At 45.0% G+C, this 14,171-nt stretch overlaps 1 protein-coding gene across 1 annotated transcript; it reads right to left on the bottom strand.

Annotated features, from left to right (window-relative positions):
* Positions 1–12,653: 12,653 nt before the first annotated feature.
* On the bottom strand, positions 12,654–13,271 carry LOC116511676 (uncharacterized protein K02A2.6-like). The gene has a single exon (XM_032221845.1). It carries the CDS (start codon positions 13,269–13,271, stop codon positions 12,654–12,656), a length of 618 nt encoding a protein of 205 aa, XP_032077736.1.
* Between the last annotated feature and the right edge of the window lie 900 nt (positions 13,272–14,171).

Genomic DNA, 14,171 nt, shown 5'->3' with positions numbered 1-14,171 from the left:
TCTTATTATTTATAGCATCAAGTTATAAATAAATATAAATACCTTATTATTTATAACATTAAAATTAGATCCAAACAACTGAAATCAAATTATTTATGATTATGACTTAAACAAAATGTTTAAGTCTTAACTCGAGGAAAAGATGAATGGAAGAATGTGATAGGAATATTTAATTGTTAGATGTTTAATAAGCATTTAATCATTTTACAGATTTATATAAATATTGACATTGGCTGTAAATGTTAATCTTCATAATAATTGCTATATTCTATAGTTTTCCCTCTGGTCCATTGACTAGTGGGCGCTGTCCTCACTCCTGATTGGTTACCTGTTTGACAGCCAGTATATATAAAGAGCTGTAAAACAGGGCTCAGTTGTTGCCAGTCAGCTGAGATGCGTGAATTGTGAAGTGCCACATTTGGCAACCTATTAGCATTAAATCTGTTAGCCTTTTGAAGTCCTGGCTTGCCTCAGTTTGTCCGCCCGCGTTCTCCCAGCTAGAACATTGGCGACAAGGATGGGATGCTGAGGTGGAGCCCAGGCAGAGATGATAAAAGTCACTAATCACAGAGTTGAGTCACAAGAGCTGAATTCCCTCAGAGGAATCACTTGACGAGAGGTCGAGCGAAGTCACAAAGCCTACAAGGACTGCCGTCTGATTATTCGACTGAGCAAACAAGTTACCTCAGAATGGTTTCAATGAATATGCTAGCAGTTTTTAATGGGGCCACAGAAACCTGGGACTCATATATTTCCCAGTATGAATGTTTTTTAGAAGCCAACGATTACACCAATCTATCTGAGCAACGGAAAAAGCCGTGTTTTCTAAATTTGTGTGGCACAGAGATGTTTAATGTTGTGAGCACACTAGTGGCTCCTCAGTCCGTACACACTGTGACATGGGATGTGTTCATGGCGAAACTAAGGAATCATTACACTCCAACACCTTCCTGTATGGCGCGCGAGCATGCCTTTTATAGGAGAAGCCAGCGTAAGGGAGAAACAATTAATGAGTATGTGGCTGCGTTACGAGCAGCTGCTCTACATTGTAATTTCAGAGATTTAGATGATGTCCTTATGGACCAAATTGTTGGTGGTGTAAGAGACCTCCGCGCTAGCATGCCTTTTATAGGAGAAGCCAGCGTAAGGGAGAAACAATTAATGAGTATGTGGCTGCGTTACGAGCCGCTGCTCTACATTGTAATTTCAGAGATTTAGATGATGTCCTTATGGACCAAATTGTTGGTGGTGTAAGAGACCTCCTGGCCAAACCTGAACTAGACCTGCAGACTGCACTAGACGAGGCCAGAGCAATGGAACTGTCAATGCGATCGACAGAGGAAATTCAAAGATTTTCCAAGCCTCAAGTTGCGGGAAAACCTCTTGACATGCATCATGAAGATATCAACAATGAAGAGTTGGCTACCAAGGATGCTACTGGTTGAAGGTGGAGCAGGCCAGAGGTTGGCAGGGTAAGCCTCCAATTACCTCCAGTAATTGCCCTGGGGGCGGAGGTAAACACAATAGAGCGGAGTGCCATTTTAAAAACACAGTCTGCCTCCGTTGAGGGAAACGTGGTCATTTAGCCAAGGTCTGCAGGTCAGCTGCACCTTGCACTAGTGTTTTAGAGGGCACCTCACCCAGCAATAGTCAGAATTACAGGAAGCCATCCAAATTCGTTAAGGCGGCTATGTTCAGGAAAAGGGAATCCTGTTTCTCTGTCAATGAGGGCAGGGAAGAGACTGAAGTTGACCAGATTACCCATAGTCCAAGGGGGAAAAAATTATAACAGTAAAATTGGAGGGGCAGTCCTGCCCTATGGAGGTAGACACAGGATTAGCTGTCTCCATAATTTCTTGGACGACTGCTAAAAGACTTGTGCCCAATTTGATTCAAACAAGGTTGAAACTGTGCATGTTAAATCTAAGGGATTTCCAGGGAAATCCCATTCTGGTTTTAGGTAAATATTTTTGCAGGGTACAGTTTAAACAATTTTGCAGGAAGTTACTTTTCCTTGTAGTCAAAGGACCACGACCACACCTATTAGGGCTGGAATGGTTCGAAGCCTTGGGGTTGAGAGTAATGGTAAGTGACCAGATACAGTGTACACCATATCTAGATATGTTGATTAAAGAGTTCCCAGAAGTTTTTGGAGGAGGTTTAGGAAGATACACTGGCACCCCAATTTCATTTAATTTAGATCCGCAGGTTCCTCCACGGCATCTTAAGCTGTGCAGGGTGCCTTTTGGTTAAAGGCTAAGGTTGACATGGAAATAGATAAGTTGCTGGCTCAAGGGGTGCTAGAACCTATTGATCACGCCCGTTGGGAAACACCTATTGTGACCCCAATTAAGAGTGATGGGTCTGTGCGCATATGTGCTGATTTTAAATGCACTTTGAACAGGGCGTTGCAACAGAGCGCATAGCCTGTATCCGTGGTGCAGCATCTGCTGCATTCTCTCGGGCAGGGAACTATATTCGCTAAATTGGACCTAGCACAGGCATATCAGCAATTGCCTGTAGATGAGGCAACTGCTGAAGCCCAGACTATTGTCACACATAGAGGCATGTTCAAGTGCAACCGACTCCAGTTTGGAGTCAGTGTGGCTCCTGGACTTTTTCAAAATCTCATGGAAAGGCTATTGCAGGGCATACCAGGTGTCGTCCCTTATTTCGATGACGTCCTGGTCTCAGCAAGTTCCCTAGCTGATCTACTGACCTGCCTCCATACCATACTTCGCTGGTTCCGAGATGTTGGTTTGAAGCTAAAGACAACCAAATGCCAGATCGTGGTGCCTCAGGTCTAATTTCGGGGATTTTTGATAGACACGAAGGGAATCCATCATACCCCTGACAAGGTGCAAGTAATAGACAAGCTCCGACACCAACCACTAAAGCTGAGTTACAAGCTTTTCTAGAACTTTTAAACTTTTACAATATTTTCCTACCGCATAAGGCATCGCTGGTAGAGCTCCTACACCATTTACTAGATAGATCAGCAAAATGAGCGTGGGTAAAGCAAGAAGCCACGGCTTTTCAAACTGTGAAAAATTTCCTCACATCTAGAAGCGTTCTCCTGTAATACGATGAGTCTCTACCTTTAGTGATGGTGTGTGATGCGTCCCCTTATGGGGTCGCCACAGTCCTAAGTCACCGACTACCATCAGGACTAGAGGCTCCAGTTGCATTTTTCTCTCGCACTCTTTCATCACCAGAAAGGAACTATAGCCAACTCGATCATGAAGCATTGGCTATAGTGGCAGGAGTGAAACATTTTCACACCTATCTTTATGGCCATCATTTCCACTTAGTGACTGACCACAAACCGCTATTAGGCATCATTGCTGGGGACCGACAAACTCCTCAAATTCTGTCTCCATGTTTCACCAGATGGACTGTTTTCCTGGTGGCATGTAACTATACTTTACATTACAAGCCAGGAAAACGTATTAGTCACGCAGATGCTTTGAGCAGGTGCCCATTGCTGATTGCAGTTAAGGACCCAGTGCCAGCCTCCACAGTTTTGCTGATTGATGACATGCAGCTGCTGATCACTGCAGCTGATGTGGCTAAACACAATTGCTGGGACAAACTGTTATCTAAAGTGTTGGGGTGGACCACAAGGGGATGGCCGTTGGGTCCACTCAGCACCGAATTATGGCCATTTGCTATCCGATAAAATGAACTGTCATCTCAGCAAGGTTGCCTTCTATGGGGGAGCAGGGTGGTCATCCCGGCCTCCCTTCGAGACTGTGTGCTAACCACGCTATATGAGGGCCATCCAGGCATAGTCTGGATGAAATCACTGGGCCAGAGCTATGCCTGGTGGCCAGGCATGGTCCAGGACATCACACAGTGGGTTTCTGAGTGCACCCATTGCCAATAGTCCCAGCCAGCGTGTCCCAGGGCCCCGATCCAAAATTGGGAACAACCAAGGGCTCCATGGTCCCGGGTACACATGGACCTAGTGGGCCCTTGTAAGGGCCAGACTTTTCTTGTAATTGTTGATGCATTTTCAAAATGGGTTGAAGTAAGTTTAATGTCTGCTACCACAGTCCCGGTGGTTATCCGAGTATTGAGGCAGGTGTTTGCTACCCATGGGTTGCCTGATCTGATTGTGTCTGATAATGGGCCCCAGTTTACAGCTTCCCTAATGGCCACCTTCTTTGTCCGATTGGGACTACGCCACGCTTTTGTAGCCCCCTTCAATCCTGCTGCAAATGGCTGGCGGAATGAGCGGTCTGCACAACCAAGGAGGCTTTAGCGAGGTTTGGGCCCATAAACTGGCAGGAGGACATTGACAAATACTTATTGTGGCAGCATGCCACCCCATGCACCATGACCAACAGAAGCCCAGCCGAGTTGTTAATGGGTAAGTGAGTAAGAACCACATTAGGCCGCATCCACCCCGAGTATGCCACTGAAAGGTCTTTGGACTTGCATAGCCAGCTTAGGGGGTTCAACGTGGACGTACCAGTTTATGCCAGAAATTATACTGGCCATCCCTTATGGTTACCGGGCGAAATGAAACAAATAACAGGGCTGTGCTCTAACCTAGTAGAGATAGAGGACGGCAGGGTATGGAAGCGCCATATTAATCAATTAAGGGCTAGGCAAGTTGCCCCAAACATGGCAGAGCAGCAACCGCATCTGCTGGGTTTGCAGACGACCCCAGTCGAGACTTACGAATGGAATCTACACTCTCGCTCTCCTTCCCCTGGGAGGTTCAATGCAACTGTAGGGCAACCAACCATAGCCTTACCTGTTCTTTCCAGTGGCATTCCGCTGACTTCTGAGGCATCAACAGAGAGCAAAATGGCAGAATATCCAGCTAGTACAGAAGCTCCGAGGAGCCTACTACTCACTATGACTGCCGAAGGCACGCTAAGAAGATCTGGGTAGATCCGGCGCCATCCTGGCTACTTGGAAAATTACTCATGCGCATTCTAGGTGTGAAGGAGTGCTATATTCTATAGTTTTCCCTCTGGTCCATTGACTAGGAGGTGCTGTCCTCGCTCCTGATTGGTTACCTGTTTGACAGCCGGTATATATAAAGAACTGTCAAACAGAGCTTAGCTGTTGCCAGTTAGCTGTTGCTGAGACATGCAAATTGTAAAGTGCCGCATTTAGCAACCTGTTAGCATTAAAGCTGTTAGCCTTTTGAAGTCCTGGCTCACTTCCATTTGTCTGCCCGTGTTCTCCCAGCTGGAACATTAATTATTTTAGACATGTCACTCACCCTGTTGCAGAACTACTCTCTTGACCCAGAAGTAGAATATTGTTGTATTCAGCCATTTTGCCTAACTAGCACAGAGGGTCTCAGATAAAAACTGTTGCAGCTGCACATTGATTGTAGGTAGTCCTCAACTTATGATCACAATTGAGCCCAATATTTCTGTTGCTAAGCAAGACAGTTGTTAAGTAAACCCCATTTTATGACCTTTCTTGCCACAGTTATTAAGTGAATAATTGCAGTTAAGTTAGGAAAACAGTAGTTAAGTGAATCTGGCTTCCCCTTTGACTTTGCTTGTGAGAAGGTTGCAAAAAGGGATCACATGACCCTGGGAAACTGCAACTCTTATAAATATGAGCATTTGAATTTTGATCACGTGACCATGGAGATGCTGCTGTATGTGAAAAAGGGTCATGAGTCACTTTTTCAGTGGCAACTTCGAATGGTCATTAAATGAACTAATGTAAGTCAGGATTACCTGTATTTGCAATCAAATCCATGTCCATTTAGCTCATAGATCCCCCCCCCCATCTGAACACTCAGGAAGCCACCCAATGAATTCCCAGGTACAACCGCATCATATGAATTCAGAGATGGAAGGTTTATATCAGAATCCATAGGATTATTCAGGGCAGCATTCTTTTCTTGATCTTGTGGACAAGAGAAAGCCCTGTGGAACATGTAAGGAAATACAGGTTTTTTTCCACCTAATTTCAAATTCTATTATTCTTTTATATCACCTGGCGTGGGCTGCTGAGCGTTCTCAGTGGTTCATGAGAACTTCTAAAATTCTGTGCAGTTCAGAGAACTCCCAAATCCCACTCCTGCCCATCCCATCCCAACCCCACCTCAACCCATCCCTCCCAGGAGTCCCCATATGGCCCGTTTTGGATGCAGGTAAGTGCAGAGTGTGTGCGGGGGGGGGGGGGGGTGAAAAATGGGCCTACCAGATATTTGGGGAGGCCAGAAGCCAGAGGCCCATTTCTGGCCTCCAGATGGCCTCCAGAGCCTGACGAGTCCATTTTCCCCTTTCCAGAGGCTCAAGGAAAGCCTCTGGAGCCCGGGGAGGGCAACCCCCCCCCCCACACACACACTATGGTGCAGGAAGCCAACTAGGCCATACCCAGCAACCAAGCAGAGAACCCCTTGCTAAAATCTTTCAAGCCCACCCCTGGTTATAACTATTTCTCTCAACTAATATACATACCCCCCCCCCCCCAAGGTTATTGACTTTCCTCTTCTCTCATCTATATTGTTAATCCATGAAATACTAATATAGGCCCTAGATTCACTGTAGATTTATAGCCTTGCCCTGCTCTAAGTTGCATTTATTAAGATGCCCTCCAGGAGGCTTCTACCTTTCTTAGGTTAAATATAAGCAGAGGTATTTATATAACTGGATACATTATAAAGCAAGGTTTCAGTTAATGTGGAAGGTTTGACTTGCATTCAAGCCAATACAGATTTTCTTTCTCCACATTTGATCAGATACTGACCCTTGTCCCTACAAACCCATCTATCTAATGCAACCTCCTTTTGAAGTAGTAGGTATTCATGAGACTTAAAACGGCACTAACTCTACTTAAAGGGAAAAAAATCATAGCAAGCTTAGGAAATTAGATTTGTTTAAAAACAAGTTTCTTTAACAAAAAAGTATAACATGTTGGACAGTTCATATTTTACCACACTAGGAAAAAAATGCATTTCCACTTCTTAGTACTAATTAAATAAGAAAAAAGCTATGCTAAGCAGGATAATAATTGATTACTACATTTGGTAGCAGTTTTAAATGTACTGACTGAGGAGTAAGAACTATTAAACACAGTGGGATATGCATAAGGCTGCGGCGATAGTGAGCTGGATTCCTAATCCGTCAGCTAATTTTTGAGTGAGCCCTTCACATTTGCAGCCTTTTCATATTCCACTATGAAAGACAGTATATAAATAATTGGTTTACTATTTTAAAAAAACTTATGAAAGAAATCACGTGGGGGAATGATACTAAGCGTGAAGAAATCTTGGGTCACTATTTTTTCCTCACTGCTGTGCAATGGATCCTGGGATTCTCTCAAACTTGTGTATCAGAGTCATTTTCCAGTATTCCAGTAATAATTTACGCTCCCATCAGGACCCTTAACTTGGCAAAGGGAAAGAGACAGATGGCAGGACTAAAGTCATTTATTTTGGTGCCTCTGAGTCAGTCTTGACTCTTGGCAACTGCCCTGATATATCACTGCATTATTATTATTATTTTGCCAGGACTTCAGAAGCCATTGCTTTCTTCCTGGGGTTGAGTGAGTGACTGGCCCAAGGTCACTCAGTTAAAGCAAGACAGGAACTCAAGGTGACCCAGTTTCTACCTTGATGCCTTAATCACTACGTCTAATCTGGAACTACTTAAATTGAATATCATTGTTGATTTCCCTAACATGAAGACTTTTGACTGAAGCATTAGATAACCCTCCCCCTCAAAAAAAAGAGATCCTTACCACAGACCTGGGAATCAAATGACTTTAAAAAACAAAGTTGCTGATATCTTCTGGGTGAATTTATATTAAAAAGTAAAAAAAGAAAACACAAATTTGTTGGCTGCTTTTCCTAACGTTGGTTTCAACTTGAAACCTTAAATGTTCAAACTAAGGAAGCTTGTTGGTACTTTCTAGAGTCCTTGATAATAATATGCCTGTATAATGAAATCTTATCCTATGGCCATTCTATTATATTAATATCATACAATTAGATTATACAATACATGGTCCTTTCTTCTGTTCATAAATATCTATATTCTGATCTATCCTAATTACATTTATTTATTTATTAATTTATTTATTTATTATTAAAATTTATGTGCCGCCCAATCCCGAAGGACTCCGGGCGGCTTACAAAACAGAAAAAGAGAAAGAAAAAAATAAGAAAAGAGACAGTTAAAATCACAAAACCTGAGGTCAATAGCCCCAGGCTTGCCCAAATAGCCAGGTTTTTACCACTTTCCTGAAGGCCATGAGAGTGGGAATGGTCCGAATATCTGGGGATAGCTGATTCCAGAGGGTCGGAACAGCCACAGAGAAGGCTCTCCTCAGGGGCCTGCCAGCCGACACTGTGTGGCTGACGGCATCCGAAGGAGGCCCAAACTGTGGGATCTTACTGGCCGCTGGGAGGTATGTGGCAGTAGGCGGTCTCTAAGGTACGCTGGCCCTAAGCCATGTAGGGCTTTAAAGGTAAAAACCAACACCTTGAATTGCGTCCGGAGACCAATTGGTAGCCAGTGCAGCTCGCAGAGGACAGGTGTAATATCGCTCGCACAGCCGCATTCTGGACTAGCTGCAGTCTCCGAACGCTTTTCAAGGGTAGCCCCATGTAGAGCGTGTTGCAGTAATCCAGACTTGAGGTGACAAGGGCGTGAGTAACTGTTTGAAGCGCCTCCCGATCAAAATAGGGCTGCAATTGGTGCACCAGGCGAACCTGGGCAAAGGGCCTCCTGGTCACAGCCAACAAATGATGTTCCAGTGTCAGCTGCGAATCCAGCAGGACCCCCAAATTGCGAGGCCTCTCTGAGGGGTGTAAATTTTTACCCCCCCAGGGTTAAGGATGGACTATCTAGGCTGTCCTTCAGGGGCAGCATCCAAAGCCACTCAGTCTTATCGGGATTGAGCACAAGTTTGTTCATCTCCATCCAGATGCTAACAGCTTCCAGGCATCAGCACATCACGTCCACCGCTACACTGAGCTGGCATGGGGCAGAAAGATACAATTGTGTAGCATCTGCATATTGGTGGTATTTTATCCCATGCTGTCGCATGATCTCACCCAGTGGCTTCATGTAGATGTTAAATAGGAGGGGGGACAAGACCAAACCCTTTGGCACCCCACACTTGAGGGGCCTAGGGGTCAACCTTTGCCCCCGACCAACACTGACTGCGACCTATCAGAAAGGTAAGAGGAGAACCACCGTAAAATGGTGCCTCTGACTCCCACTTCCTCCAGGCGTCGCAGAAGGATACCATGGTCGATGGTATTGAAGGCCGCTGAGAGGTCAAGAAGCACCAGGATAGAGGAATGTCCTCTATCCCTGGCCCGCCAGAGATCATCGGTCAGGGCGACCAAAGTGGTTTCCGTGCTGTACCCAGGCCTGAAACAGGACTGAAAGGAGTCTAGATAATCCGCTTCATTCAAGGACCGTCAGAATTGAAGTGCCACCACCTTCTCAACAACCTTCCCCAGAAAAGGAAGGTTGGAGACAGGACGATAGTTTTTTTAAGATAGCTGGGTCCAGGGAAGGCTTCTTGAGGAGGGGTCTTACCACAGCTTCCTTTAATGGTTGTGGGAAAGACCCCTCCTGCAAAGATGCATTAGTAATCATCTGGAGCCAATCTCGTGTCACCTCTCTGCTGGTCGAAACCAGCCAGGAGGGGCACGGGTCCAATAAACAGGTGGAGGCACTCATCCTTCCATGGCCTTGTCCACTTCCTCAGGGGTGACAAATTCAAACTCATCCCAGCAAATCCGATTAAGACTCACCCTTGGCATCTTGGCTGGTACTGCCCAAGTGGAATCCAAGTCTGTCCGAATCTGAGTGATTTTATCCGCCAGAAACTTAACAAACTCCTCAGCTCTTCCCTGCAGGGGTTCCCCCGCCTCCTCACCTTTCAGGAGGGAGTGGGTCACCCTAAACAGGGCGGCTGGGCGAGATTCCGCAGACACAATAAGAGCGGAAAATGTGTACATTTTGCCGCCTGTATCGCCACTAGATAAGTCCTGATAAAGGCTCTTAATAGTGCTCGATCAGATTCAGAGTTACTAGCCCTCCAGCGTCGCTCTAGGCGTCTCTTTTGGCGCGTCATCTCCCGAAGTTCCTTGGTAAACCAAGGTGCCCTCCTGGAACCACTGCTGCAGAGAGGCCTCAAAGGTGCAATCCGATCCAGTGCCTCAGCAGCCGCAACATTCCAGGCAGCGACCAAAGACTCAGTCAGATTGCGGACAAGGGAGTCAGGTATCTCTCCAAGCTCCCTCTGAAATCCCTCCGGGTCCATCAGGTGCCTGGGGCAGAACCACTTAATTGGCTCCACCTCCCTGCAATGGGGGAGTAGCGTCCTGAAGTTAAGCCTCAGCAAGGAGTGATCTGACCATGACAAGGGCGAGGTCTCTATTCCCCTTAACTCAAAATCATGTCTCCACTGCCCTGAGAGAAATACAAGGTCGCGCATGTGTCCTGCTCTATGAGTTGGACCCGGAACTACTTGGGTCAAGTCCATGGTTGTCATGGAGGCCATGAACTCCTGTGCCCCATCAGAGTGTTCACCAAGAGACGGCAGATTAAAGTCCCCCAATCCCCCAGTATCATTAGTCAATTGCATAGCAATCTCTTTCATCCTTTCTATTTTTATCCATATATTGAGATATGACTTCTAGCATTTCTGCACTCATTTTATTGAGTGCATTTACTGTAAATAAATAGAGCCGAGGTGGCACAGTGGTTAGAGTACAGTACTGCAGGCTACTTCAGCTGACTGATAGCTGCAGTTCAGCAGTTCAAATCTCATCAGGCTCAAGGTTGACTCAGCCTTCCATCCTTCTGAGGTTGGTACAATGAGGACTCAGATTGTTGGGGGCAATATGCTGACTCTGTAAACCACTTAGAGAGGGCTGTAAAAGCATTATGATGCGGTATTTAAGTCTAAGTGCTGTTGCTATTGCTAAACGGGACTAAACTACAGAATTGTGAATCAGTCGTGATCTTGAATAATTCTGTACTGTATTCAGTCATACACAAGTCATCTGAAACAAAACTGGCTTCATTTGGGGTCCCTCAATCTCTAATCAAAACATATTTTATAATCACTTTATTTTTTTTAATAAGGCCAGCCACACTGACACTGCAATGTAGACACAACAGAAATCAGATTTTATTTCTGATTCAAGAATCTATAAAACTATTAACCATTCAGGAATTATTGCTAAGGTCTATCTTGTTTTCCTGAAAGCTTTGAAAGATGTTGTGAAGAAGAGACAAACTTTTTTATTAAAAAAACACAAATGCCTCTACTCAAAGCAATAGCTAAGAAGGTTTTAATTTTGCCTTTTCAGACCTCACCAATGATTAAACTCATTCTAATATAGTTTTTATTAAATCCATCGTGCCCAATGTTTGCAATTTGAAAATCCTAAATTAAAGGTAAAATGGTATTATAAGCCCTATTTATTTAGTATTAAATTACTTTTCTAAATAGTAACAAAGCAGAGCTGCTGGTATAGTCCAATAATAATAATAATAGCATCCTAGCTGCAGCTTCAGAAGAGTCAGCCATAGGGATATAGGGACATTGTGTATATCTGCCAATTCCCATGATTGACAACTATTCCATGAACTCCTTTTTGTATCTACGTGTGAAAATAACCAACCTCCAGCAAAAAAGAGACAAAAAAAACATCAGGCAATACTTACAGCTGAAGAACAATCAACCTATCTTGCTTCTCTTTTTTGTTGAGGCTCCAGTTAATAGATTTTCACATGTTATGTGCTTTATTTTTCTATTCATAGAATTTACATACATGTAACCGATACCTGCCAGTAATGTTCCATATAACAAATTTCTCTTTTTTATTTCCTGATAAAAAATCAGCTCTACTGAGCTATAATATTCTTGGCTGTTAAATACATTTCCAGAACTGTCTATATATTGTACCCTTGCTGTTAGATTGGGTAATGGATCAGCACACCCAGGCTTAATGGTAACAACAGCTCTTTATTAAGTACAACTTAGTGAGAACAATCCAACAAAGGTTGAGTCTGACAACAGCCCTTTCATAGGGAGCTGTCAGACCCTTTGACCAATAGGATTAAACCTCTGTTCCCACTGGAACAGAGAACCTTGGTGGAAACCACTGTAGTTAGTACAAGTATCTAACATCCCTCCCCTCTTGGATGGAACAATCCTACTAGTTACATAGTCACGCAGGTAGGCACACTTTTGGGTAGCTCTGCCTGACCTGTGCAGTTCGTTAGGAGGGGTTTCCTTGGACATGTCGGATGGACCTGTTTGCTCTGCAGCTCCGCTTGGTGGAAGCTTCTGGAACCTTTCACAGGCTGCGGCTGGAGCTTCTAGAGCCGGTTTGCTCAGAGCTCACTGCGGGCCTGCAACATAACCAGATAAGTTTCCCGATACCCTTGGGCTTGAGCTGGCCATGGAAGGAGTGAGTGTTTGCTGCATTTGGGTAGGGCTTTGGCTAACTCGTGCAGGAATTGCCTCTGGTTGTCTAAGAGTAGAGTTGGAGAGGTGGCCATGGAGTTGGTCAATATGCCTTCTTCAATTCCTACCATCCTCAAGCTCTAGGAGGTAAGAGTGAGGGCCGGTGATGCCTATCACTGTGGCAGGAATCCACAGAGTTCCCCCGGTGTAGTTGTGGGCATATACCGAATCCCCTACGCTAATGTCCGAATCTTGCTTGTGGAGTCTGAGGCGATGGGGTATAGCTGGTCTAAGTGGGACCTTAGCTGGCGACCCATGAGAAGCTCGGAGGGGCTTCTCCCTGTTATGGCACTGGGTGTTATGTGCTGAATTAGCAAATAGTGATCAACCTGTGTTTGCCAATCTCCCAGGCCCATCCTAGAGAGGGCCTCTTTTGCAGATCTCACCATTCTCTCCACCTGACTATTGGAGGCTGGATGGAATGGCACGACCATGGCATGCCTGATTCCCTGAGCTGCTAGGAAGATCTCAAACTGCATGGCTGTGAATTGGGGCCCATTGTCAGAGACCAAGATGTCGGGCAGGCCATGCTTGGAGAAAAGTCTCCGTAGCACCTTGATGACCACTTCAGCCGTAGTGGAGCTCATCAGGACTACCTCTAACCATTTTGAGTAGGCATCCACAACTACGAGAAATGTCCGGCCATGAACTGGGCCAGCAAAGTCAATATGCACCCTAGACCATGGTGCTTGAGGTCGCTCCCACTCCTTAGCGGGCACCTCTGGGGGAGCTGGTCTGGACTGCTGGCACGGTGTGCAGGTAGCCACCCATTCTTCAATCTCCCTGTCCATGCTAGGCCACCACACATAACTCCTAGCCAAAGACTTCATCCTGACAATTCCAGGATGCCCTACATGTAAAGTCTCTAATACTGCAATGTGCAGTTTGGGTGGAACAACGATCGGTCCCCCCACAATAAACATCCATTAACAACTGACAACTCATCATGTTTGGCAAAATACATTTTGAAATCAACCCCAACAGGCTCCTTGGGCCACCTTCTCCACACCCAGTTCAAAATTTGCTTGATGGTGGAGTTCTTTGCAGAGTGACGGGCAATGTCACTGGATGAGACAGGCCCAGTCTCAAGGCAGTCAATGAGGAGGACTGGTGTCTCGGGGGTAGGGTCAGTGAGAACTTCAGGCAGTAGTTAGTACAAGTAGCTAACACTTACAAATTTTGCCAGATCAGATAACTTATGAAGCAATGACTCCTTATCAATTTTATTGATAAATGATAGGTTTTTTTCCATGACATCACTCCACCACACATATAGACCTTCTAATCCATGGGCCTTTCCTAACTTTGGGAAGCTCCTCACCTGATCTGTATTGTTCTTTCTATGCCACAGACTTCAGTTCTTGTCAAATAAAAATGTACACTTTTTCACATTTGTGCCGTCTTTCCCTGAGGTAATATCATGCAACATATTCTAGAATTCTACCTTTATTTCTGAGAAAGCAGTGACATTTCCTTTTCTAAATAAATAAATAAATTTTCGTGAGCTGACAGAATGCAACAGTAGGAGGGAACCCAGCTTCCGCTGGCAGTTGGCTTTCTAGCATGCAATTTTAATTACAGAATCAGCATGCTCCCCACACAGACCCATAGGGATTTATTGGTCTAAATGAAGGCAAGGCCAGTCATGGCTACCAATATAAGAGAAAGGGGAACTATAGTTCAGATGCCAG

The sequence above is a fragment of the Thamnophis elegans genome, chromosome 7 (genome assembly GCF_009769535.1).
Source record: "Thamnophis elegans isolate rThaEle1 chromosome 7, rThaEle1.pri, whole genome shotgun sequence".
NCBI classification, from domain to species: Eukaryota; Metazoa; Chordata; class Lepidosauria; order Squamata; family Colubridae; genus Thamnophis; species Thamnophis elegans.
Note: the sequence above shows the minus strand (reverse complement) of the source record. Positions and strands in the feature narration are given on the sequence as shown.

What these genes read in the sequence shown, in the direction of transcription:
- LOC116511676 (XM_032221845.1), bottom strand. Translation starts at nt 13,271, where the DNA reads ATGGACAGGGAGATTGAAGAATGGGTGGCTACCTGCACACCGTGCCAG.